Source organism: Rutilus rutilus (genome assembly GCF_951802725.1).
Source record: "Rutilus rutilus genome assembly, chromosome: 25".
Classification (NCBI taxonomy): domain Eukaryota; kingdom Metazoa; phylum Chordata; class Actinopteri; order Cypriniformes; family Leuciscidae; genus Rutilus; species Rutilus rutilus.
In genome coordinates, this window is record NC_140229.1 from 20,694,661 (window position 1) to 20,721,738 (window position 27,078).

Sequence of the window (27,078 nt, forward strand, 5' to 3'; positions counted from 1 at the left end):
TCTATACTATCCGCAAGGTGGCGCTACAATGAATACTTTACCTCTTACAGTGTCCTTAATATTTACTCGCATTCATGTTCCAAAACTTTTTTTTTCCTGGAGCACAAAAAGAGAATCAAGGATCTTCACACGGCTCTTTTTCGTATAACTATAATTTATGATTTTGTTCAACGCAAGGGAAAAAATAACATCATATGGCTTAAGAAAAAAGGCAAGATCTTTTTTTTTTTTAGAATTTTATTTTTTTGAGGTGAACTCTTAAACACTGTTTGAAATTACATAGGGGGCTGAAAAGCATCAGTTATTTACATTATTCAGTTACACAGAAGATGCCACACTGTTCAGGTGAAGTACATGGCCTAGGTTTTTTTAGCCATGCATTAAAAAAAAAATGGTTTAAATGTTTTTTATTCAACATTTCCACACATGGAGAGCAAAAAATGTGGGGTATTGGGAATAAAAAAAACAAAAAACCTCAAAGTACCACAAATACATTTCTGACATATCCAAATGGCACACTGAACACCTTGCATTTACATGTGCATCTGGTTTCAATGACAGATCTTAACCAGAAAAGCGAGCACAAAACACAAAAGAAAGTTAAAAAAAAAATAAAACATTCACTGAGGACTAACAGCAATGCAGTAATAAATTCCATACTAACCATTATAAATATGGAAATGCAACTTTAAAATCATTTGAAAACGAACAGGGTTGATGTTGACCAGCGAGGTATGGTCTCTCAATATGGTCTCTCTCTCCGGTCCTGGCGATGGTCTCCCCTGCAAAAAAACAGCAACATTACTGTTCTGTTTTGTGACTACAAAATCTTCACAGCTCCACAGAGACAAGTTTCTTCATACTCACTTCATATCCATTTTGCCAGGTGGTCCCATTCCTCGCCCCCTTCTTCCCATGTCATCCATAGGGGGCCCACCACGACCTCTTCCTCCAAAACCGCCTCTGTCCATACCACGCCCTCCTCTGAAGCCTCCACGGTCTACACCTCTGCCCCCACGGAAGCCGCCAGGTCCCCCTGGCCCTCCACGGTCCATTCCACGGCCACCACGCATCCCACCTGGTCCACCACGACCCCGGTCACCACCTGAAACCCAAAAGACACCTAGTGAATATTAACGATGCAAACATCTGAAGCCACAATGTTAGCGGTTCTGAAAGCTAACACAAGACGTGAATATGAAAGACAGTAACCTGGAGGAGGGAAGGGAGGAGGGCCAAAGCCTTCAGGTTTGGGTGCCTTGCACTGGTTACACTCCATTCTCCAGGCAAAGTTTTGGTTTCCACATCCCCTAGAAAATCAAAGACTCAAAATTAGAGGCTGAATGGAATGCATTGATCACTGAGTATCACTGCACCACCACTGAAATACGTACGCGTTTGGACACTGCCAGTCTCCTGCCCTCTGCTGCATGTTTCCTCCAGTAGGTCCTCCACGGCCCATTCCTCTAGGACCCCCACGTGGCATGAACCCTCCTCGATCCCCACCTCTGCCCATTCCACGACCCATCATTCCTACCCAAAAAAAAAAATCCAATTTCAACTTAAAATGCATAGAAATGCAGGTTTCAATTGCTTCTAAAACAGCAATTAAACGACGTACCTCCTCGTCCCATCATGCCACCTCGGTCTCCTCTCATTGGCATGCCTCCACGCATCATTCCCATCATGGGCTTGCGTCGGGCCATGGACACCTTCAGCTTCTTCCCCTGGAAATCTTTTCCTAATGAGGAAAAACAATCATTTCAGTTTATCTAGAGGACTCGTGTTGCATGGAAAGACATTCAGGACTGATTTCAGTAAAGATCAACATACCATCAAACCACTCAACAGCTGCTTTAGCAGATGGAGGCTCCTCGTAGGATAAGGTGGCATCGCCTTTAGGCTTCCCGCTGTCTTTATCTGTGTATATGTTGACAGCAGGCAGGCCCGTCCGTTTGTTTATCTTAGAAAGACGAATGAAACAATATTTAATCATAAGCTTCAAGAAATCCAATAAAATGCATGACGTAAAAATTATGCATGAAAAAAAGCCTTCCATCTTTCTCAAGCCATTTCATCGTATTGAAAAAGAGTATCAAGTACCCTAATGATTCCACTGTGCTTGAAAAAGTCAGCAACTTCATCCAATGTAGCGTTCTCAGTCAGCCCAGTGATATAGATAGTGCTGTTTTCAGAGTCATCTTGCTCCTCTGGCCGTCCTGCAGAACACACAGGGTGTTAAAAGCAGAAGAAATTGATAAAAATGGACAGAAAAGGACCAATAAAAACCCCAAATCCAAACCTACCCATATCACCATCTGTTCCGGAGGTTCATTAAGCAGGACACCAAGAGAAAAAGACAGCGAGAAACAAGTTAGTTAACAAGCTGAGCTTCAAGCACCTGATAACATTATGCTACCATTTTCTGGTCAAGACTGCCCCGGCACACTTGCTCTGACCATTCAAAGACATAAAAAGACAAAATACCATGGTGCTGCTGACCCAAGAATGGTCTGATTATTGTCAAAAAAAGTATTAAGAGGAAACTAGTCAAGAGCTACCTAGCTTTTATTCCAGTGTGCCTTAAATAAATAAAAAAAATGTATATTTGCAAAACCCTTGAAAAACCAAGGACCCAAATTGGACTCCATACCTGATATATAAAATTGAAAAAGTAGTAAACGCTGAAATGGTGATACTCTACATGGCTGGGTCGGCCATTTACCATTAACTCCTAAATATGAGAGCAAAAATAACCTTTCATTGGAGTCCACACTCAGGATTTTTAACCAATAAAAATAGGACTGAACCATTCCTATATGACCAATGGCAAAAGCTGAGCTCTTAATTTTAGCCGGCAGTATAGTTTTGCAAGGCATTAATTATTTCCCTTCTGAAAAACACCCATAAAAGGTGGAGAATTCTAGTGTATGGTCTTGTGATTCTCATTAAACTTACCACCAGGCTTAATGAAGCCACCTCTGTCTCCAGCGATGCTGGGGGGGAATAAGCGAAGATATGAAGGCGATATCCCTTAAAACAGCCACTTCGGTACCACAAAAGGGGTAATGGGGGTATTTGCACAGTTCTGACTCTAAACCCTCATAAAAACTCTTAAGCCCCCCTTATAAAAACACAGTATTTCTGAGGGGAACACTCAAGTTAGGGTGCTGTAGCATTACAATGTCCCTGCCCTTAGTCTGACTTGCTCGATTTACAGTTTAATGACATTAGTGGCTGAACAGTATTGGGGTTGTATTAAGCAGAAGTAGGGGTTGATCTTTATTACTATTGTAAGTGGAAAAACCCAGAAATTTGTACACTGAAATTGGGATGTAATTGTTTCAGATGCAGCCTTGCTACGAACTTTAAGTGAAAATGAATGAGGTCATGCAATATTTAAAACTACACCCAAATCAACTCTCGAAAATATTATACGACAATTGATCCTCACGAAGGAGCTAAAAGCTTGGTGCAAGTGCACCAAGATGCGGGAGTAGCCCGTTTGTGGCTGCATCTGAAACAATCTGCTTACATAAAGCTGGTACATGCATTTTAGTCAAAGAAAAAAGAAAAAGCAGATAAACCATAACACCATTTTTATCTTTACATAAAAGTTTCTAATATTATTACACAACACAAAAAAAAGTTGTAAAAAAAAAAAGAAAAAAAAAAAAAAGTAAACTTGTATGTTCAGATAATTATTAAAAAGAATTATTTGGTTGCAAAACATGATTTTCTCATTCCTGTTGGAAATACACATTTGGAACACCTCTCGACACCACCAACTTTAAGTCCCCATTTCAAAAGGCTGCCGGCCCAGACTCAGAACTGAGTAGTGGTACTGTAAAAGTATTGATGTGTTTACATGGCTCTCACTTTGTTACCTGTAGCGTATAAATGCGACAAAGCATGTTAAAGAAAACTTTTCATTATGCACAAGACAATTGCAATCCAAATGTGTGACAAAGAAAACATACCTTTTAAGAAGGAAAATGAATGCAGTGTATTTTCATCTTCATAACCAAAATATAGCTTACTTTAAAAGTAGTACTGAACAAGCTCACTGTAAAATAAATCTATGAATAGATCAAATATATATATATATATATATATTTTAAAAACACCTAGCAGGGGACACGTTCAAGATAATGAAGAAGGGACAAAGACATTCTGTAGTAACAGTTTTGTTTTGAGCATCACTGCATTCACTTTCATATTTGTTTTGCGCTAGCTTCTTGCTTTTGGCAGCAGTCTAAGAAGTCTTTGGGAACCAATATTCTTAATTATAAAACACTGTTCATTTTATGAAAACCAGACCTATTTAAAATCATGCAGAGTAAACTGGAATTTGATCCTGGATGCTAGTAAATATCACCCATTTAAACAGCTTTGTCTTTCCAAGAATACCCCTAAATTTCACTTACCGTGAAGAGTAAGTTGAGAGTAAGATTAAATAAAGTTGATTTAATTTAAATTAGTTTGAAACTTATGTACCTGCAAGCCTGTGATGTGCAGGTAGATCTACAGAATACCATTTAGAGTAACTAATACACCTTATTTATCCTAAAGGATCACACTCTGCATTGACGATCTTATTACAACCACTTGGAGCACAGATCTTTTGAAATCTTTTGCATTGTGCTTTCTTGATGTTTAATCATCTTGTTCCCTTTTCTAACATATTAAGTTCTTCTAGTAAATTAAGATCCCACAAAATGTATTTAATTATTGTAAATGAGACTGAAATTATTATATTTTTTCCCAAAGCACATTCTCTATCATCTTACCTTAGGCCATAATGTAGGGTTGTAGTGTATACCGGTATGACGGAATATCACGGTATGAATGCAAAGGATTAGCAAATCATGGATACCTCGAGGGATACCTCGGGGCTGTCCGAGGATAGATATCCAATTTGCAAAAAGAAAAAAGAAAAGTGGACGCAACCTTCCGTGCAGATAAAGGTATGCCCCGTTTATAACTTAAGGCGTATGATTTCCGTGATGCAGAATTTACAGTCTCACGCAGATGTACAATAAATCAAATTGTGAAAAGGTCTAGTGTCTGATATATTTAAATATATAATCGTCTTGATTCCTTCGTCTACTACATAGACAAGTATGCCGGCCGTCATGCTATTTTAGGACACGAATACCACTAGAACTGCTCTGAGAGAAAGCTTAATGAGCCTTTCAGCATTTTATTTGAGAAAACCCATTGTCAAATATACACTGAACCTCAAAGGCCTTCACTACAACCCATCAAAATAAAAGTTTGGGTTAACTTGAAATGATCACAGAACTCCTGTATATAATAGAATGTACTTCAATTATAATAATTTCAGCAAAAATAATAAAGTATTATTATTTAAAACATTAAGTTAAAGCTTTAAAAGTGTATGCATCCATCTGATTACCACCCCTTTTGATCATCTATTTGTATTCAAATATAAAACACAGAATCCAGAAAAATTAATAAGACAAACCAGAATTTCTGAAAAGCATATTTACAGCCTACTTAATTGTAATAAATGATAAATAAGTTGTTAATCTAATCAAATTTACTTGATTTTATGTGCTTTTGATTAAATAAACAAAACTAACAAATGGTTTCACATTTGTCATTTAAGGGTCATTGTAACTAGGGATAATTGTAATTGATTAATACTGCTGTGATGTTATCATACCGTGAAAATCTCATACCGTTACAACCCTACCCTAGTGAGGCAGAGCTGAGAGCAGCAGCACTTAAACCAGTTTGGCATCTTGTCAAAACAACTGTGAGACTATCAAATTAACTATCAAATAAAAATGTACAGCATATAATTCAAGCTTTGGCTCCAAAAAACAAAGTTACATTTCTGCCAATTTATGAATCTAGCACGGCTCTCAGCCCTGTATTGCCTCTTTCAGCTCCTGTCTGAGGGAAAGAGAAGTGGTGAGGTGAGACTGCACAAACGCACACTTACCCCATGCCTCCACGGCCCCCTCGCATGCCACCACCTCCTCGCATCATGCCCCGGTCAAACCCACCCCGGCCACGCCCGCGGCTCTCCCCCCCTCCCATGCCTCGGCCCTCTCCAGGGCCCCCATATCCTCCGGATTCAGGGCCCGAGTAGCCACCTCCGCCCATGCCGTTCTGATGGTCTTGTCTGTAATTGCCTGTGAAGGAAAACTGTTAATCAACAGGAAAAACTCCAGTGACAGTCTCTACCAAGCTACTACCAGAAGACTTACCATACTGGTTGGGTGGTTTGTAGTCGGACTGGCCATAGCTTCCTCCAGTACTGCCCTGCTGTCCGTACTGACTAGCAGGGGGCTGTCCATAGGACCCAGAAGCTGCGGTGTAGCTGGAAGGCGGGGCTTGTTGCTGCTGGGCAGGAGTTTGTTGATACCCTCCCTGCTGACTATAGGAGCTCTGCTGTCCGTAGCCTCCTTGTTGGCCCTGGTATCCTCCCTGCTGCCCTGAATAGGAACTTTGCTGAGGCTGCTGGGAATACGAGCTCTGCTCATATCCAGAGGGCTGCTGGCTGCTAGAACTGTAACTGCTGAAGAAATGTTTTAATTTGCAATCAGTGACCATCACAAACACATTGACAAACGTTGGGGACTATGCAGAATAAACCCAATACCTTGGTGGTGCAGCAGAAGCAGGCTGTTGCCCATATCCCGGATATGTAGACTGGGCACCATAGCTGGTCTGCCCAGCATAAGAGGTCTGGTTACTGCTGGTGGTTGAAGCAGCGGCGGCGACAGCAGCAGTGGAGGAATCGTAGCTGCTGCTTCCATAACCCTGCACAGGCTGACTGTAGCCCTGCGGAGCAGCTGTAGCAGCATTATAACCAGCTACGAAAGGTAAAAATCAACAAATCATTGAATAAACGCACATCGCTTGCAGATATTGGAGAAATTCAGTGCTGTTCGAATAAACACAAAAATAACACACCACTGGCTGGTGGTTGCTGTCCGTAGGATGACCCATACGGCTGCTGACTGTAACTGCTGGAGGACCCACTGGTCTGAGAGTAGGTCGAGTCAGCCGGTTGGCTGTATGAACTGTAGCCTTGCTGTTGACCATAGGATTGCTAGACGAAGAGAGCACATACAATAAGTCACTTATCCAAAAAAAAAAAAAAAAAAAAAACATGCAGAAAAGAATTTAAAGTGACGGATTACCTGAGTGCCCTGAGCATAACCCTGTTGTGAGGGCTGGGCCGCATAGGAGCTGTACCTGATAACAGATGATGAATTATTTCCTCATTTTATTACTGATGAATGACAAAACTATTATTATACAGGAATGTACAGGCTATATCTGACCAACACACTTCCATGATTATACATACATTTTCAGAGTTGTTCATGATTAGCGAATTAAAGTGACAGTTCAGCCAAAAATTCTGTCATTTACTCACCCTCAAGTTATCCCAAACTTGTATGACTTTCTTCTGCTGAACACAAAATATGATATTTTGAAGAATATGGGTAGCCAAACAGTTGATGGACCCCATCAACAACAATATGGCGGGAAAAAAATTATATACTATGGAAGTCAATGGGGTCCATCAACTGTTTGGTTACTGACATGCTTCAAAATATCATCTTATGTGTTCAGCACAAGAAAGAAATTCATACTGGTTTAAAACGACATGAGGGTGAGGAAATGACGACAGAACTTTCATTATTGGGTGAACTATCCCTTTAAGATAAAACAAACTTTAGAGAGACTGCACAGTGTAACTAGAAAGATGTATACTAAACACATACCCCTGTTGGCCTCCAGCCTGACCGTAACTGTTGTAATCTGCGAGAAAACAAAATGAACACTCATTTAGAATATCAAATATATCAAAGCAAGAACAAAACTGCGGAAATGGGTCATATTCAAAGAAAGGTACGGTCATATACACTTTGCTTATAGTAGTTAATTAATAACACAGATTAATAATATAAGGGGAAAAACGGTCAAATGGGTATTTAAAAATCGTCCAAAAAAAAAAGAAAAGTTTATCCAATAAAGTTAGATATTTCAGAGAATGGGGGGTAACGTTAGCTTTCGATGAGCGAGCAAGCACCACCACGTTCAAATGAACACGAGAAAAATAGAGTGAAATGAATGATTCTCTTCATTCACATTGTGTAACAGATGTTGAAACGGATGCATTTTGTGATTACTATTTAAAGGATTTAGAATAGCAGGGGATTATTTAGATAAGACACACCTGAGCACCACTTAACACAGACATACGAGCTAATAACAATTAGCCCGCTTCTCAGCTCAAGCGTTGCCAAGCAACAGACCGGCACGTGTAAATTGGTGCTAAAAAATAAGATGCATATAATATAAGCACGGTAAATTTGTGTGGCATCAGTTAAAGAAATTATTTGCATGTGTTTGAAGCAAAGCAAAATGTAAAATGCCGCAGTTTTCCCATCCCCTCCCCCATTTCCAACGCAGACAGAGCAAACCGGCTCGAACCACACCGGCAAACATGATAACTGTTACAATGAATATTTTATGGATTCAAGGCGTTTTATGAAACACATAACATGCTTAACGATAACTATAACTCCAGACAAAAATGCATATCCACACTGATATTTTCTAAAATCTCTATTCTATGAAAGAGTACAAAAGGTTTCACATTACCCTTACCTGCAGCAGACGCCATTTCGTGTGCCTTCTGTCGCGACGCGAACTGCGCATGCGTGGATGACACTAGTCAGGCGCTACCAATTAATCAAGCGGGTGTGGGCATTTATTACAAACGTTATTATTTCACGATTAGTTGGTATGAAATGCTATATTGATATGTCTTAACGTTAATTTTGTTGCAGTTTGTTTGTTTAACCACATCATGAAGGAAAAAAGCTAAACATAGCGAAATGAAATGCTGCTGTCAATGGATTCGTCCTAAGGGTCTACGGAATGACCTACTTAAAAGATTCCATTTAAATAAATCCTGCATAACGGGGACGTCATGTATGATGTATCAATGTATGAAATGTTCTTAAACTGCATCACTATAAGCACAACTCTGCACTATTCGTATAATAAAAGTTCGTTTATAAGTGACTGAAACACAAATGTAAATTTACAGGAATGCTGATGAAAAACATGGCAAACAAAACTGTATTCCCATGTACAGCTGTTGGTTTGTCAGTTCCTAAACCATAAACACATATGAAAAATATTTCATTTGAAATTCATGAATAAAGCATTGTCTTATAATTAATTTTGAACCCAAAATGCTACTTTGGAAAACTGCTTTACAAGGCAAATGCTGTAAATTATGCTTTAATATCACATTGGAAATTATAACTGTTATTTGGCATTGTTCATTGCACAGCATAGCATTACCTACACCATGATTTACCTGCAAAGTTTTTTCTATGTGTAAAGACCTAGCTATTTGCAAGCAAAAGTACAATTTAGTGTAGCATACAAAACTGTACATTGAAAAATAGTTATGGCACTTTGAAAAGCGATATGACAGCAAATGCTTATGAGGGTGCAATACCAAATACAAGTCATATCTCTTAAGATAAATATAATAACAGGACTTTGTTGACACTCTTTGAATGACAGTACATGACAGAACCACAGCTGATCATCCCGCACCAGAAACATCTGATATCAACTGGTGCAAATAGGGCTGTCAGGTTAGCCTGCTGATCCGACCGTGACCACGTTTTGCAAGAAAGCATGTTTTTTTCTTTTACAACTGCTGGATCACTGTCCGGTGCCCCAAGTTCAGTAGGTCATGATGATAAGCTACAGTGTCCTGTTCAAAGAGTCGTAGTAGGTTACAGTCAGAGTAACCCATCTTGCTCAAAAGCAGAAGGTAACAGAGAGAAGTCAAAGGGGGCAAATTTGACTCCTGTTCCACTGTAGAATTTGTTCTGAAATTCCACCCTGCAAAAAAGAAAAAAAGAAAAATTTTATTATTATGTAATATTTTCAAATATTTAGTTTGACTTTTAAATGTAACAAAATATTTAATATTAAAAAGATTTATGGATTGAAAAAATTATAGAAAACCCTATAAGATTTTTTAATCCCACAAACCATTTCTGATAATTAAACCTGCCCATATCTGAGGCTGTGCGCTCACCAGTGAAGACGCAGAGCATGGAGGAAAGCGGACAGACCCTCCATGATCAGGAGAATGGAGACAGTGAGCAGAGCGAAGACACTGAACACAGGCACAAGGAAAAGCACGCCCAGTCTGGAGCTCATCCTCAGACCCAGACGCATCACCATCGCCCACAGTACCTCTGACAGCTCTAATATATAGACAAATGCAATATATGCACAAACAGTCTAGAAAAGATATTCATATGCCCATGATGCAATGAAACATACAGGTTTTTCAATGTGTTTTCTGAATGAACAACCAGACACTCACGGGCGTGGGCGAGACTCAGGGCCCAGAGACGCAAGTAGGAGGCTGTGTTGGAAATGCAGCCCAAACAGTACTCTATGGTGTGAATTGCTTGATGCAGGAATACATCTCCAAAATCAAACTGCCAGTAAACAAAAAAGCTGTTAGCGACATTTATACAATGAATAAGCAAAATCACTGGGTCTGATTCAGTCTGATTCTGAGTGTGCGTATGCACACGTTTTTGTGCATGAAATCTGTGCGTGACCATTTTCACAAGCAAGTTTCATATTACAATTTATTCTAAATTTACAAAAAATGTAAACCCTAATCCGAAACCACACATACATACACACAAATCACACTCTGGGTGGCCTTAAATTAGTGTTAAGAATTTTTTTATACATTTATATACATATACAATACCAGTCAAATCTTTGGAAACATTAAGGTGTTTTAATGTTTTTGTAAGTAATCTCTTAATCTCACCAAGGCTGCATTTATTTGATCAAAAATACAGTAAAAACAGTAATACTTTGAAATATTATTAAAATTAAAATTAATTGGTTTCTGTTCTAATACATTTTAAAATGTAATTTATTCCTGTGATCAAAGCTGAATTTTCAGCATCATTAGTCCAGTCTTCAGTGTCACATGATCTTTCAGAAATCATTCTAAGATCATTTCTAATTATTATCAATGTTGAACCATTGTCTAAATCATGATACGCTGCCATTCAAAAGTTTGGGGTACGTTTTTTTTTCTCTCTCTCTAAAGAGAGAGAAAAAATAAATTAATACTTTTATTTAGCAAAGGCACAATAAATTGAAGGAAAAAAAAATAGCAAAGACATTTGTTCTTTTGAACTTTCTATTCATCAAAGAATCCACAAAAATATTAAGCAGCACAACTAACATTAATAATAATAATAAATGTTTCTTGAGCATCAAATCAGCATATTAGAATGATTTCTGAAGGATCATGTAACACTGAAGACTGGAGCAGAAACCAGTTAAATTGTAAGAATATGTCAAAGTTTTTTTTACTGTATTTTTGATCAAATAAATGCAGCCTTGGTGAGATTAAGAGACTGTATACTTTCAAAAACATTAAAAAACCTTAATGATTCCAAACTTTTGACCGGTACTGTGTACTGTATACACTGTATATAAATATAAAAGAGTAAGAAAAGCTTGAGTTGCGAGGTTCCGCTGCATAAAAACACAAATATTTGTATGTAGCTAAAGCTGAGTTTGTATTTAAAGTGTTTGAACTGGTTTTGAGGATGGCACACTTTTTATAACTCGAGGATCTTGCTGCGCGCGATTTTTTGCATCATGTATTCTAAGAGTGACAAAAGCTTATGCGGAAAGCCCTTATATGGAGATGGATTGGGACTGTTTTATGCAAACGACTAACCTCAGGCACGTAGTCACTCAATGTTGTGAATTAAGTGACATTTTTTGTAAGAAGCTCTACTGTGTGTACAAATACAAAATAATCCACGCAATTATTAGTCGATGAGACCCATTGTGGTTCAATGGTGATTTTATGTGAGATAGGTCAACTTTAACCTCCTGAGGCTTTCCTGAGTCACTTAGTCCATCCTCTTCATCATGGACTACAGATGGTGACAGATCTTCTTCACTCACTCGCCGAACTCTCTCGTAGCCCTACACACAAAGTGATAGCCTCTTTAACCAGGTCATCATGCATCAATATATCAGGATACATATTCTATTACACACATAAGAACATACATCTGAAGCCCACATTTGGATCAAATCTCACAAAAAAATGTGGGTTGACATTTCACACGATAATAATAATAATAATAATAATAATAATAAAATAAAATAAATGAATAAAGAAAATAAAGCCTATTTCAGGATTAAGTTGTATTTTTCATTGTGATTTTCTATATTCACGTAAAGTTGTGAGATTAATTAGGTTTTTTAGAGCGATCCACAGCCCTAATAATTTATGAATGTACCATGTGATATCTTGACATCAGATACGAACACATACATACACAAGAACACAGACAAACCCTGTGGACCCCCAGTCTCTTCCCGCCATGATGCAGCCAGTAGAGGTAAAGAGGTTTCCCGAGCAGCAACACTGGCACAGACAGCAGAGCAACCACGACTAGAAACACCTGCAGTCCCATCTGTTACAAGAGGATTAACACAAATGCAGATATCAAGCAGACTGACTAGTCCTCCCACACATGTGCACGCACACACACACACACACACACACACACACACACACACACACCTGCCCGGGATAAAGCGGTGTAGAGGCATTCCCCTGCATTAGGAACATGTCGATAAAGTGGATGAGAATGCTTGGAGCCAGCCGTGAGTCTTGCACTGAGAATGCCAGCCATTTGTAAAAGATCATGAAGACCAAATACCCAAAGAGACAAAGTAGAAAGAGCAGCTCAGGAAGAAAGACAAGATAGATCTTAAACTTCTGTCGGAAGTGCCTGTGAATACACAGAGAGGAAAAGAGCAAAGACAGAATTTATAGAGTATAAGAGCATAGAGAGCTTAATGCAGAAAGAATTTGATTAACAACTGATGTTGTATGTGCTTCTCATCATTTTTTATATGATGTCACACAGAACCTTTTGATTAGGACCTTTTCCAAAAATATGTAAGCAACTATATATTTTCATGTATACTTTTTATCTTTTTTTTTTATATGATACTACTTGATACTACTTTTTACAGTAGTATCATTTATATTGTGGAAGAAAAATATAAATATGAAATCATAAAATTGTTTCCAACATGAAATACTTGGCAAAATGAATACATTTTCATGCTGTACAGAAGCCAAAGCAAATTATTTCAAAACAAGGTCACATATTTAAAAAGGTTCATTATCTATTGCCAATAGTGTAGCAATGTATAAAGCACAGATCACACAGAAGTCACTTTCAAAACTAGCAGATGAGATCTGCATGAAGTACTCGCTCACTTCTTGAAGTCAAGAACTCGCCGTTTTTAAAGTAAAGTACTTGCACACTTTTTGAAATACATATTTTTTTAAGTGAAGTACTCGCATACTTTTTGAAGTACTAGCATTTAAAATATTTTTTTTAAATCAAGTACTTGCACACTTTTTGAAGTCAAGTACTTGCACACTTTTTGAAGTCAAGTACTTGCACACATTTTAAAGTGAAGAACTCGCACACTTTTTAAAATCAAGTTCTCGCACACTTTTTTGAAGTCAAGTACTCGCACACTTTTAAAATGAAGTACTCACAGTTTTTAAAGTCAAGTACTTGCTCACTTTTTGAAGTCAAGTACTAGCACACTTTTTGAAGTCAAGTACTAGCACACTTTTTGAAGTCAAGTACTTACATACTTTTTGAAGAAGTACTAGAACATTTTTAAAGTCAAATACTCACATATTTTTTGAAGTGAAGTACTCGCACACTTTGTAGTCAAGTACTCGAACACTTTTTAGTCAAGTACTCGTTCACTTTTTAAAGTGAAATACTCCCAGTTTTTAAAGTCAAGTACTTGCACACTTTTTAAAGTCAAGTATTCGCACACTTATCAAAGTCAGGTACTTGCACACTTTTTTAAATTAAGTACTCGCACACCTTTTGAATTGAAATATTTGCAGTGAAGTACTTAAACAATGAGAGTATCTTAATTATAATAAAACACTGCCTTGGAGTCCCCAGACCCCAGTTTGTGAACCCCTGCTCTAAATGACTTATTCGTATAATAATTAGTAACAGAACCTTTACCATTACAAACACAAACACATTTATAAAATAAATTGCTCACTCACAAGTGGTTAAAGACACTGAGCACCACCCCAAAGCTCATGTGGATGACTCCAATGATCACAGACATCTTCATCTTGTAGGAGTTGAGGAAGGACAGGCGATTCACGGCCATGTTCCAAATCTACAGGTCAATAGAACATGATAAGAGCTCAGCAAACAATATCAGCCAATTACTCTGAGCTGTAATGTACTATTTCAGGATGTGGTTGCCACCCACAGAAGAGTGCTTCATAAATCAGAGAGTGTGTACTCACTGGATCAATGCCCAGTGGATATGGCCCAGAGAAAACACCGGAAACGTTGGGATTCAAGGTGAGTAAAGTATTCATTTGTAGAGTTTCATTTCTATTCCAGAGTAAAAGGAGGAAAACAAAAGCATCCAATGATATATATAATTATTTTCGAACCTTAAATAAAATAGAAATGCAAATTTATCTGCAAGCAGCAATGACAGGCCCAAGCACTATGGTGCCACTGCACATGGAGGCTCTAGGAAAACTATGCACATGCATTTAAGCAAGTAAATATAAGAGGATTATTCCAAAGTCTGTTGTAATTGCCACACTTCCTGTTGACGCTATGATTTTCAGTGCTTGGATCCTAAAAAGTCAGCAGAATTACATTAAAGTCATGCTTTGCAAACAAACAAAACGGTTTCTTATAAGATTTGTGTATTTTGTGTCTTACGACCACTCCTGTTCCGTGAACATGGCCTTGACGCTCCAGGCTGAGCCAAAGATGTTGAGGGATTTGGAGAAACAGTCATTATAAATGAGTCCAGTGTATAAGGAGAATAATCCCATCATCAGTATGATGTACCGCCCATCAAAAAAAGTCGTCCAGATCTGAATAAAGACAAAAATGAATGCAAAAACACATTTGTACTGCCAATGCATAATCACAACAGCTCAATGCATGTTGAGCTACACCAAGGCCAAATGCAATTAGTTTAATTAAATTTAGTTACAACTCTGACCTCATTTCCTGGTCGTCTCCGTGTGTGGTCCTTCTCAGTCAACACCATCCACAAAGCACAAAGTGTCATGACTGCACCATGACCAACATCTCCAAACATCACCGCAAACAGAAAAGGAAAGGTGATAATGGTATAAGGAGCTGTGAAGAAAAGAGAAGAAATAAAAAAACTGAACTAGAACACTAGACTCTTAAAAATAAAGGTTCTTAATTGGCATCGATGGTTCCATGAAGGACCTTTAACACCCATGGAACCTTTCCATTACACAAAAGTTTCTTTATATTGGAAAAAGGGTTTTCAGATTATTAAAATATTCTTCACGCAAAAAGTGGTTATTTTAAAAACTGCTCATTGAAAGGTTCTTTGGGAAACCCAAAATTGTTCTTTTATTACATCACTGCGAAACCCTAGCCTGGTAATACCAAACTCTGCTACTTCGCTTTGCTTCGTAGACAGAGTCTGGAAGGGCATAATTGAAAAGCGCTTGTCTGAAGTTTAAAATCATCGGTTACCCGTAAGCCAATCACATAACGTTTGGTTATGACGTGTGTTATGCGCAGGCTCAGCCGCATCTAACTTCCACTGTAAACACATGTAGTATGATGCGAAAACAAAACCATCGATTTTGTTTTGTTTTTGTTTTTAGAATTTAACACTTTTATTCAGCAATTATGCCCCTTTTCACAAGATTTAAAAGTCTCTGATGTCGCTGGAATGTGTCTGTGAACTTTCAGCTCAAAATACCCACAGATCATTTATTATAGCTTGTCAAATTTGCCCCTATTTGGGTGTGAGCAAAAACACGCCGTTTTTGTGTATGTCCCTTAAAATGCAAATGAGCGGCTGCTCCAAGCCCCCTTTCTAGAAGAGGACGGAGCATTTACAGCTTGTGCTTCGGATACTCCGCAACAGCAAATCTGGAGAATCTCACGCAGCCAAAATGTCCGAAATTGTCAGTAGCGGTGTTCAGCCTTGCATGTTAGAACCGGAGTCAGACACTGACGGAGAGACTCAGGAAGAAATTGCAACTTTTAGAATGCAACTGGACGTTTCTGAATGGTTATTGGATACATTTATGTAGTTGTTGTGAAGTTAAGTTGATTCAACTCATCGATCTAAAAATCTTTCAGAATTTTTTTGGGTGCAAATCCAGTGTTGAACTGACCCTCGTAGGTGAAGCAGTCTGCCGTAAAATGATTTGCACAAATATATTACATGTTAACGACTTTCTTCGCCACATTTCTTTCATAAATGAAATTCAACCAGGGTGTCCTCAGTGGCTCAGATGCTGGGAGTCTATGGAGACTCTTATGTTTGTTGGTACATCCAATAACAGAGCATTTGTAATGAGTTTTCTTTTGTTTGTGGCGCAGACATTGTAAATCTCTAGCTGATACAGCGACTGCTGTAGCTCAGTCAGGGCGGGATCTATGCTAAAAGGGCAGATCGTCACCAGTCAGGGGCGGGGCTTCCACCTACTCTTACGTAAGATTAGGGGGAAATCTGGAACCGCTCGTTTGGAGAGACTGTTTATGATTTATGGGATTATAAAAAAAGGAGTGGGTGGATTTTTACCATTATAGGCTGGTTGTTTACACACACTGCGGACACACATCTGTGTTCAAACACCTTATAAAAGTGAATTTTGCATAATAAGTCCCCTTTAAATTGATTAAATGGACAGTAAAGACTTTTATAATGTTACAAAAGATTTCTATCTCAAATAAATGTTCTTTTGAACTTTCTATTCATCAAATAGGCCTAATCCTGAAAAGATGTATCACAGTTTCCACACAAATATTGCACAGCACAAATGTTTTCAACATTTATAATATTCAGAAATGTTTCTTGAGCATTAAATCAGCATATTATAATGATTTCTGTGTAGTAATGATGCTGAAAATTCAGCTTTGATCAAAGGAATAAATTACTTTGTAAAATATTTCAAAATATTACTGTATACAATATAGTACTGGTAGTATGGCTAATGACAAGCAATATGTACCCCTTTTATGGATCCTGACAGCCACTAGTCACTACATGCTTTCATGAACATTCTTAAAAAAAATATCTTCAACATTATTACTTACAAGTAATCTTCACATTATTTATTTTAGGGCGAAGTATTGCTTTAATTCCTAGTGTAAGCCTTCTCAATCAAGCTGATGAATAACAGTTGGTGGTCTGCACTTACCCGGGCTTGCCTCCCTGTAGTCGCCCACTCCATAAGCTTCCACTATACTCTGGAATCCCGAGGTAAACTTGTTGCTCCTCAAAAGTGTCGGCGGAGTGTCGCTGCTTGGGATACGGTTCACGAAAGATGGGACAGTGGCGTCACCTTTTCTCTATTAAGAAAGTTAAAAGAGGCTGCAGTTACAGCACTTATCAGTAGAATTGTCTAGAAGCCATACTAACACTTCTCGTACGTCAATAGGTTGGATAGAATCAGACTACCGTTACATGAGAACAATTGTACTCACTGAGCCCTCTTCCAGCGCCCGCCTCAGGTTCGCCAGGTCACTGACCGGACACCACACCTCAGCGATGAGACACTTGTTGGTGACGTCAAAGCTGCAGAGGTTGAGGATGTGATAGATTGCTTTCATCTTCTTCACTTGCAGCACCCATGAGTGCGCTGACTCAGACGCTTTATGCAAGACCTGCTTCAAGTAATCCTCGGTGCGGTGCAAAACCTAATGAGCAAAGATCGCTTCATTAAATTTTCATTTATGAGATCCCAGGTTAAATATAATTACGCTAATCCTCTGGTGGAAGAGATAACGTCAGCATTATTTTGCAGAGGACAAACCAATAACAGCATGCAATAATCAACCCTCCCCCCAAGGAGACACTGAAGGTACTTGGTAATGCAGGAGACGTACGTTTTGTAAGTCTTGGATGCGTGTCCTCAAGCTGTCCATCACATCGGCTCTTTCCTCGTCCGTTTCAGGGTGGGGGTAGAGATGGCAGTGGTAACTGGTGTACACAAGCAAAATCATATAGCAAAATCCAACAGGACGGTGGCACAACATGCTCTATTATAGCATCTGCAAAAATACTCTCATTTTTTCACTAATGGTCAGACACATACTTCAAATGGATGTCTTTACCTATTGTGTAGTGTCTCACTGTTTTCAGGGTTTCGCACCACAAGCGCCACGTTTAAAGATGGTAGGTCAAGTTAAAAACAGTTCCACTTTTAGGTCAGTGACAAATTGGGTCAGTGTTCATGATGCAGAAAAGATCTTGAATAAATCTTTGAAAAATCTAAAAACACATGTGCCAAGTTCTTGGAAATGTACTAATTGTATTTATGATCGTTTTATGTTTTTTCCCATGAAGAAAATGACTGAAAAATAACCCTAAAAATGTCAAATAAAAAGTACATATTTCCATATATAAATATATATATATGATCTTTTAACGTATATATATATATATATATATACACGTTAAAAGATCTTAATCTCGATTCAAACAATTATGCAATCTTATTCCTAAATGAAAACAATTCGGCTCTGTCTATTAAACCTTTGAGAGGTACGATCACAGCAACATTCCAATCTGCGTCGCCGCTGCCGCTGAAAGCAGTTATCATGTATGAAACAGCTTTACAAACAGTCTTTTCAACCACAGAGTATCATTACTTTTGTTACAGTAATTCATATTACCACACAAGTACTGGGATAAAACTTTATAGTTCAGATATAAACACTGATGCTTACGGTCGCGATCAAAATAGAGCAAATTACCTTTTGAAAGTAACTTGACAAGATTGTATCGATTACATTGTTACACCAGTAGGTGGCGACAAGTGACTGTTAAAAAATGTATTTGTCCTTGAATCACTCAAGATATTTCTTCAAAAACACTGATTCATCCAGTAACTAAACAAGTGAAATCTTTAGGAGTCATTGAATCATTCATTCAAACAGAATTTTTACCCAATTTATCCAGGTAAAACTTTTTCTTCCCTTTTGTTTTTATTTATTTTTTTACAAATATCATGATTTTTTTATTACTAATAATTACAACTAAAGTTTTTTGGGCGTGATAGGATCTTTTATAACCTGAACTAATCTTGCCTTGTCATAAAAACGATCTTATATTTTAAGCGACTTATGTTAGTCGCGCCACATGACGATGATTTGGCAGACAAATTTTTTTTCAAACATAAATAAACAAAGCACATTTGGTCAAATATTTTTTTACAAAGAAATAATCATAAAAGATGAAAATGTCAGGCTTTATGCCACAAAAAAAAAAAAAAAAAAAAAAAATAATAATTTTAATTCAGAAATTAAAACACACAGAAAATATGTATTCAAGTCACAGTATGTATGAGTTTATTTTTAATATAATTTAGAAGAAAAAGAGTTCAGGAGACAATGCTTTAATTTTTAATGCCTTTTTTTGTTGAAATAATTACTTAAATTACTTTAAATAAATTAAAGTTAATTGTTTAATTGACAGCCCTAACATTAATAATAAATTAAATATAAAGGGCGAATAAAAAAAAAGACCTAAAAAGTCGCAAAAAGTGCATTCGTTGCGTTCAAACTTACATACTGTCTGACGTATGTGCCCAAAGACCAACAACTAACAGATAGTGCAGATGATATGCAAGAACGTGCCATGTGTGAATGACCCCTAAAAAGGTGAAATAAGAAGTCTCCATCTGGGCCCTTCACTTACCAGTCGCAAATTTTTTGAACCTTCTGCCCAATCTGGTCGCCCCAAAAGGAGATGAGGAACACTACATTCTTATTGATCTCCCCCTGAAACACGTAAACACCAGACAGAGCCTCCGTAAACAAACAGCTTCATCACTCTGAATACATTAGCACGCTTTGGCTGTGGCAGACGGGTATGATCTAAAACTGTGAAACAAACACAGAGGCACGTTTGCACCATGCAGCATATTCTGTTAAACCAAATCATTTGGATATAACTACAGCCATTCAGATGCACTTTGTTGGTGGACCTCAGCGTTCTAAGTTTGCATACCGTGTCAAGATCAACCAGGCTCTCGTCCACCTCTGCGTAGCTGAGGATGGTGTAACCTTTGCAGACCCGCCAGAGCATGCGCTCAAACGCCTCCACCTTCACCCGCTGAATCAGTCCTGAGATAAACCTGCAGCACACAAACATCACACACACGTAAAACACAGGCAGCTGTGTGGATCTAAACGGAGACACAATGATCTTTTTCAAAGATTTAAGAGTGTGTGCTATGACGAGTGAGACGCTTTTTGTGACTCACCCGAGTTTGGCGCCCAGTCTCTGCATACCGGTGCAGCCTGTCACTGATTCAGTGTCCAGAGACGGGAACTCTTCATACTGCGGGCCCAGGGCTTCATGCTAAACACACACATGCACATTCACACATTCAATTAAAATCTGACAGCTACAGATAATAATAATCTTTCTCAAATAAAAGGTTTACTGTAATATTACTTAAATTGTGATCGACCAATATATATTAGTTCAACCAATTAATCAGCCAAAATTTGGCCATTTAAAAATTATTAGTATTGCTTGATAAATGTGTCCACTTGACTTATTAACAGGATTGTGTTTTATCTCAAAATGTACAGCCATGCAAATGGTTTTAAATGTTAATATTTATTTATACTAGTGCTGTCAAATCTATTAATCATATTTTTTTTGTTTTTTATTATATAATATATAATATTTACAAACTGTTATGTTAGATGTGATTAATCAATTTGACCACATATCAATAAAAATGTGTAAAAAAAGCAACATTTTTGTTCAACTCATGAACTCATGCGTTTAAGTTGTACTATCATTATATCATATTTTATTTTATTTCTGTAAAATATTACAGAAAATATTGTGTAAAACAAGTCATTTTTAATTGCTTATTAAAATGCATCAAGTAATTTTTGTTAATCTCATTTGCTTTTAATAAACTGTATTCTACATTAAATAATGAAAGTATTTATATAAAAAATATTTTATTTTATTTATATTTTATTTTCAAATGTTCAGCCATTTTTTCAACTTATTTGCTTTTAAATTGTATTGTATCACATTTTAGTGAATTCTGTAAAATATAAAAGAAAATATGGTGTAAAATAATATTAAAATAATGATACAAAAATATTTTTAAAATTGCAGCAATTTTTTTTCATTTTTGTTCAACTTATTAGCTTTCATTTTAATTAATTCTGTAAACTACAAAAGAAAATATTTTGTAAAATAATATGAAAATAATAGAAAATAAAATTGTTTACATTTCAGCAGTTTTTTTTTACTTTTTTGTTCAACTTATTTGTTTTTAAATTTTTATATAATAGAATATAAAACAGTGTAAAATAATGTTATTAAATCTTTTTTTTTTTTTTTGCAGCTTATTTGCTTTTAAATTGTATTATATCAATTAAAAGCCCCTTATTTGCTATCAATACATTTATATATATATATATATATATATATATATATAAAATATATTAGTGAGTAATTAGTGAGTGTTAAACGAGTGTGAACGGGACGCACCCTGGAGCGGCTGTGCATGAACGTGTGTGTGATCCTCAGCATGTGTGTGTACTCCGTCAGCTCCAGCAGGTTCCTCTGGAGCTTCTCTTTATTCTTGGCCACCTCGCTGAGCTCCACCTCCAGCCGCTGCAGTTGCTCCTAACAACAGCCAATGACTCTCCATCAGTCATGTTAAAACACATCATACTCGCACAATCAATATTTATAAAGGTCTCTGAAACAAGACAGAAATCAATAAAACTCAGCACATAATACTACCCAAAACAATACTTAGCGCACTAAACAGGCCATTATAAAAAGTCATGGGTATATTACTATAAATAAACACTGATGAATTTGCCATGCATAATCAATTCCCTCCATTCACCGGAAGCTTTCTCTCACCACATCGCACACAATCAATCACTCTTGGCAACTTGACATGGTCAATTACCAGCACTGGGTCTTGATGCTCTCATATACAATCAATTACTACAAACCACTGACCACATGGCCATTTAACCAAAATTATACGCTCTATAATTCAACAAAACTGTATGGAAAAAAATGTCCTTCCTTTTTAGGGGTCTATAACCTCAAATGCCTTAAACATTGTGTTATATGATGCAATATTTATATGATTTTTCAAGCAGCATCACAATAGCGAAATTTACACTCACGTCAGACGCTGGAATTCATTCGGCGCGACCATCAAAGTGCATTATGGGTATTCTCTAGCCGTTGAGTGTACATCAGTTGTATACTCGTTATGGCGTTTCATTATGGGATTGAATGAGTGCACTCAATAACGTCCATTATGGTTTTGGACATCATTTCAAATGACTGACCCCTAAGGGGAAATTTCGGGGGCGATTTCAGACACAGCCCACTTGTTTCATCACTAGATGAATCTGTTTTTGAACGAATCTCTTGAATGAACGATTCAATGACAAATTAATTTTTTTGTCGCCACCTACTGGTGTAGCGATGTAATCGATACAATCATTATTAGAAGCACAGAGTTACTTTCAAAAGGTGATTTGCTCTATTTTGATCGCTACTGTAAATATCAATGTTTATATCTGAACTATAAACTTGTATCCCAGATCTTCTGTGATAACATGAATATTTGTAACACAGAAATAATGATACTGAGTGGTTGAAAAGACCTGTTTCATACCTATACATGAATGATAACTGCTCTCTCCGGATCAGCGGCAGCACCAACACAGATTTGAACGTTCCGGTGTGATTATTTTCAAAGGTTTAATAGAATTGTTGTCATTTAGGAATAAGATCGTGTTGATGTTTGAATCGAGATCACAATCTTTTATCAACTCATAAAAAACACCAACTGTCTACTGTCAGTAGTGTATTGATGTGTGAAGCACTGCTCACACAGAAGTCACTTTCAAACCAAGCAGCTTTCTGTTGGTGAACGTGGCGAAATCTGGCCGTTGCAAAATCTGCATGGGGAAACCTTTCGTCCTCATGCGAAATTCCTGGATTTCGCCAGTGAATATTCAACTTAACGGTATTAACTGAACTCAGACCCAAGATAATATTTCTGAAATAGAAAAGGCCTGTTTGGCACATTCACCTTGTCTACTAAAACAGTCAACATCTGTATATCTCAGCACCTACCATGATCTCTAAGACATTTTTGGGTGCAGGAGCAACAGGAGGGACTTCAGCCTCTGGCACTGCAATATTAGACTTTCTAATTTCTCTCAGCAGATACCCTATAGGCGACGGAAACAAAAAAATGGAGTTTTAAACACACATCACATTCTGTTACAACAACAACAACAAAAAAGCACACCAAAACATTTACCATTATTATAGGAGCACAATTCAGATCAAAAAAGCTAAATTCAGAACAAAGTCTGTTCTAATGTACAAAAATAGTCTGTTTCTTGTGTTACTCCAGCAGAACTGCAGTGTAAATATACTATTTTTGATCTTCTTCATTTTTACTTTATGGGTTTGAGCAACACACTATTGAGGCTAAGATGGAAGGAAATGTATCGCAAAATAAAGGAAAGTAATTGTAGCCTATTTGTTAGCACTCTAACAGATATATTTTGAAGTTCAAAGATCCTCTGCATGAGAGGTTGAGGCTTGATCTAAAATGTACTCAATAAAGATCCCTTACCCAGAATCCTCTCCATCTCCTCACATCTCTTGATCTCACTGACGAAGCGGCGCTGGAAGGAGCTGACGCTGGGGTTGAGCTGGAACAGGTCAGATTATGACTTATGTGTTTGACATTACAAAATATTACAATCTAGAGGCAACAAGGCAAGGCTGTGAGCATTACATTAATCAAATGATATTTGGTCATTTAGAGATTGCAGCACTGGGTGATAATCAGGTCCCATATGCAGATTAACAGGAGTTAAATTGACTGACAGCTTCATTGCGATGGATTGAGGATTGGAGATTTTCAAAAAGGACAGAAAATCAACATGAATGTGGTTTATACAACTCATGAACTATATTTCAAGTCTTCTGAGGACATATGATTGTTTTGTGTTACACTCTAGTGAGCTGGTAACCAACCAGATCCACTGAATCAGTGAGATTTGTGAATGAATCAATCAGACCGGTTATGAGTTGGATCGATCGATTCACTGAGTAGTTCTGATTCAAAGGAATTGATTCATTCACATATTAGCTGAGATTAGATCAAATGATCATTTAATAATATCTTACATGGTTTGTTCCTCAAAGCTATCAGAAGACTTGGAAAAGAATGTGTACTTTTGAATGATTTATTTATTTATTGTCATTTTGGAGCTTTACAGCCCCCCTCCTCTCTTATTTTTATTGAAAAATGATTTAAAAAATATATATTTTTTTGTATTACAGAAGAAAATAACTCATATGATTTTGGAACAACATGAAGAGGAGTAAACAATTCTGTTTAAGGATGAAAAAACAACTAATTTCATAAATTCTCTATCAACATCCACACTTTAGATTAAAATTCATATGAGAATGGTATATGTCTCAGTGATATTTTAGTATTATTTATATTATAGTACTTATTAATCACTTTAATTAGGTTTCAATTTTATATCTTCATTTTAATTATAGTTTAAGTTTAGTAAAAGCCTGTTCATCATATAAAGCGATCGTGTTTCTTCAGAAAATTTGGACTAAGCCTCTCAATTCATATGGATTAGTTTTACAATCTTTTTATGAATTTTTTGAAGCGTCAAAGTGGTAGTTGTGTAGCTGTCAATGGGGGGACAGAAATCTCTCATTTGTGTTCCGAAGATGAACGAAAGCCTTATGGGTTTGGATTGGAACAACAATGATGATGACAGATTTTTCATTTTAGGGGGAAGTAACTCCAATTATTGTTATGTGCCTTTAATATTCCTAATTAGATTCGGTTTAACTAGTTTAGGCAATTTTAGTACTTTAACTTATCTTATTTCAGTTATAGGTGCCAAGGCAATATTTCTATTTTATTTTAGCTTTATTTAAATTATTGAAAATAATTTTTAATAGTTTTAGTTAACAGCAACAACACGCTTGATTTTAAATGTAACAAATATATAAGCTGCACGCATAATTAAAGAATTACCACAATTTTATTTAAAACAAAATAGTCTCAAAATTATTTTATGCGGACTACCCTGACTGTTGCTGTCAAAACAGTAGGTCACACACATACATGACCAAAACACGGCCTACATGAAGTTGTTAATGAGTGTCAAACACCCTCGGGCTGAATAGAAAACACAGGCTTTTATAACCAGACTTGCTCTGTTTTTTAGCAAGTAATTGATCCAGCTCATCAGCTGTAACCAGGACATTAAAGGGATAGTTCACCCAAAAATGAAAATCCTGTCATCATTTCCTCACCCTCATGTTGTTCCAAACCTGTATGAGTTTCTTTCCTCTGTTGAACACAAAAGAAGATATTTTGAAGAATGCTGGTAACCAGACAGTTGACAGTAGCCATTGACTTACGTAGTATAAAAAAATAAAGAAAAATAAAGTGTTCAGCAGAAGAAATTCATACAGGTTTGGAACAACATGAGGGTGAGTAAATGATGACATTTGGGGGTGAACTAACCATTTAACCTGGCTGACACACATCGGCCTCTGTCTGACCATTCACTCAAATCTGTCTGCTCTGAGAATAAAGGTTGTGGCTCAGAGTCTACCTAGACAGCATTTTTGGAATCCAAAAGGTAGGCAGCTCACTAGGTTTTGACACACAGTCCAAACTTACATCTCGAAATTCGACCAGTCCCATTTCTCCCAGTTCGCTGATGCAGTCGTACGCCGAGCCGGACTGCAGGAACAGCTGCGCCAAGCACATCTCCTCACTGCGAAAGCCCGAGCCCATCTTCTCTCTCCTCTCTCGGCCACCTTGAGCACTCAATCCGCCTCTGGCCTTTGCGATTCACTTTGAGACCGTCAAGTGTTCAACTCAAATCGCATTCAATCCCAGTAAATCTGACTAAATTGACTTGCTAAGCACGCATTCTGAATAACTGAAGATGTTATGTCTGACCGAGCCGGGATGGGATTAAATTGTACCTAAAATGATTAACCTATAAATACTATTTTTAGCAACCTAGTGAAGATTCTCGGCATTCTCATGAAAAGTGTGCATACACTACAAATTAAACCGCAGATGTAAATAATATTCAAAAAGTGTCTTACCTAGCTGGCTGGACAATAATAATCGATAGGCGTCTGTACCTTTAATTGTCGTCTTGCCATTGAAACGACAGAAATAGCGTGAGAGATTTAACGCTAATGAAGGAGTGTCGACATACAAACAACTAAACACTATCTAGATTTAAAATGTACGAATGCAAGGAAGCCTTGATGTTGAAATAAATCGCATTATAAAAAGATCACTCCGGTAAAGCACAAACCCTGCCGGTGTTACAGATTGCGCACATGGGTTGCCAGATACTCCGTTAACAAATCCCCCTCCTTCGATTTACGAAAACATTTTAAACTTTGAAAACGAATTATTTATTGTTTTGAAAAATAGAAACATAGCATAAATATATAGTTATATATTACTATATTATTTAGAAAACTGTTCTCTTTCAAAAAAACGGTCTTTCAAATGTACGGTATAGATAAAAAATACTATGGTGTGATTTAACACACTGAATTAAATTAATTAATATAAATTAAATCACACCTTATTAATGCTAATTTAATTGTACTTTTAATTATTGCAATATTCCATGATGTGTCTAGCTTTCATCAAGTGTAACTATATTTAATAAAATTATAATGACTTAATTATGAAATGCCACTGTAGGCTATTGATTGTTTAAAAACGTGAACAGTTGTTCAATTTATTCTCCCAGTGATCCCATGGCTTGATTTTATCTGTTTAAAGGGCCACTCAGTCATTTT

The 27,078-nt window shown here is 37.1% G+C and overlaps 2 protein-coding genes across 4 annotated transcripts; both read right to left on the reverse strand.

The window, feature by feature from the left end:
- Positions 1-224: 224 nt before the first annotated feature.
- Positions 225-8,690, reverse strand: ewsr1a (EWS RNA-binding protein 1a). The gene is made up of 15 exons (XM_084401064.1): positions 8,653-8,690; positions 7,770-7,806; positions 7,179-7,233; positions 6,949-7,087; positions 6,635-6,848; positions 6,240-6,550; positions 5,972-6,164; positions 2,959-2,996; positions 2,104-2,237; positions 1,834-1,963; positions 1,622-1,741; positions 1,395-1,533; positions 1,213-1,310; positions 868-1,105; positions 225-782 (listed from the first exon to the last, which is right to left on the reverse strand). Exons 1-15 carry the CDS (start codon positions 8,672-8,674, stop codon positions 743-745), a joined length of 1,908 nt encoding a protein of 635 aa, XP_084257190.1. The 5' UTR covers positions 8,675-8,690; the 3' UTR covers positions 225-742.
- A 362-nt stretch (positions 8,691-9,052) lies between these two features.
- Positions 9,053-26,614, reverse strand: atp6v0a2a (ATPase H+ transporting V0 subunit a2a). Of its 3 annotated transcripts, none has more exons than XM_084401216.1 (21): positions 26,362-26,614; positions 25,925-26,101; positions 23,831-23,909; positions 23,320-23,417; positions 21,697-21,834; positions 20,438-20,535; positions 20,182-20,308; positions 19,870-19,952; positions 18,057-18,150; positions 17,655-17,867; positions 17,369-17,519; positions 15,175-15,314; positions 14,886-15,043; positions 14,453-14,543; positions 14,201-14,319; positions 12,668-12,878; positions 12,438-12,557; positions 11,962-12,060; positions 10,412-10,529; positions 10,118-10,289; positions 9,053-9,918 (listed from the first exon to the last, which is right to left on the reverse strand). In XM_084401216.1, the coding sequence occupies exons 2-21, from the start codon at positions 26,039-26,041 to the stop codon at positions 9,816-9,818; spliced, it is 2,529 nt and encodes an 842-aa protein (XP_084257342.1). In that variant the 5' UTR covers positions 26,042-26,101; positions 26,362-26,614; the 3' UTR covers positions 9,053-9,815. The 3 variants fall into 3 exon arrangements, with proteins under 3 accessions (XP_084257342.1, XP_084257341.1, XP_084257340.1); XM_084401215.1 differs by having other exon boundaries at positions 12,420-12,557; XM_084401214.1 differs by having other exon boundaries at positions 12,420-12,557; positions 25,925-26,614.
- Positions 26,615-27,078: the final 464 nt, after the last annotated feature.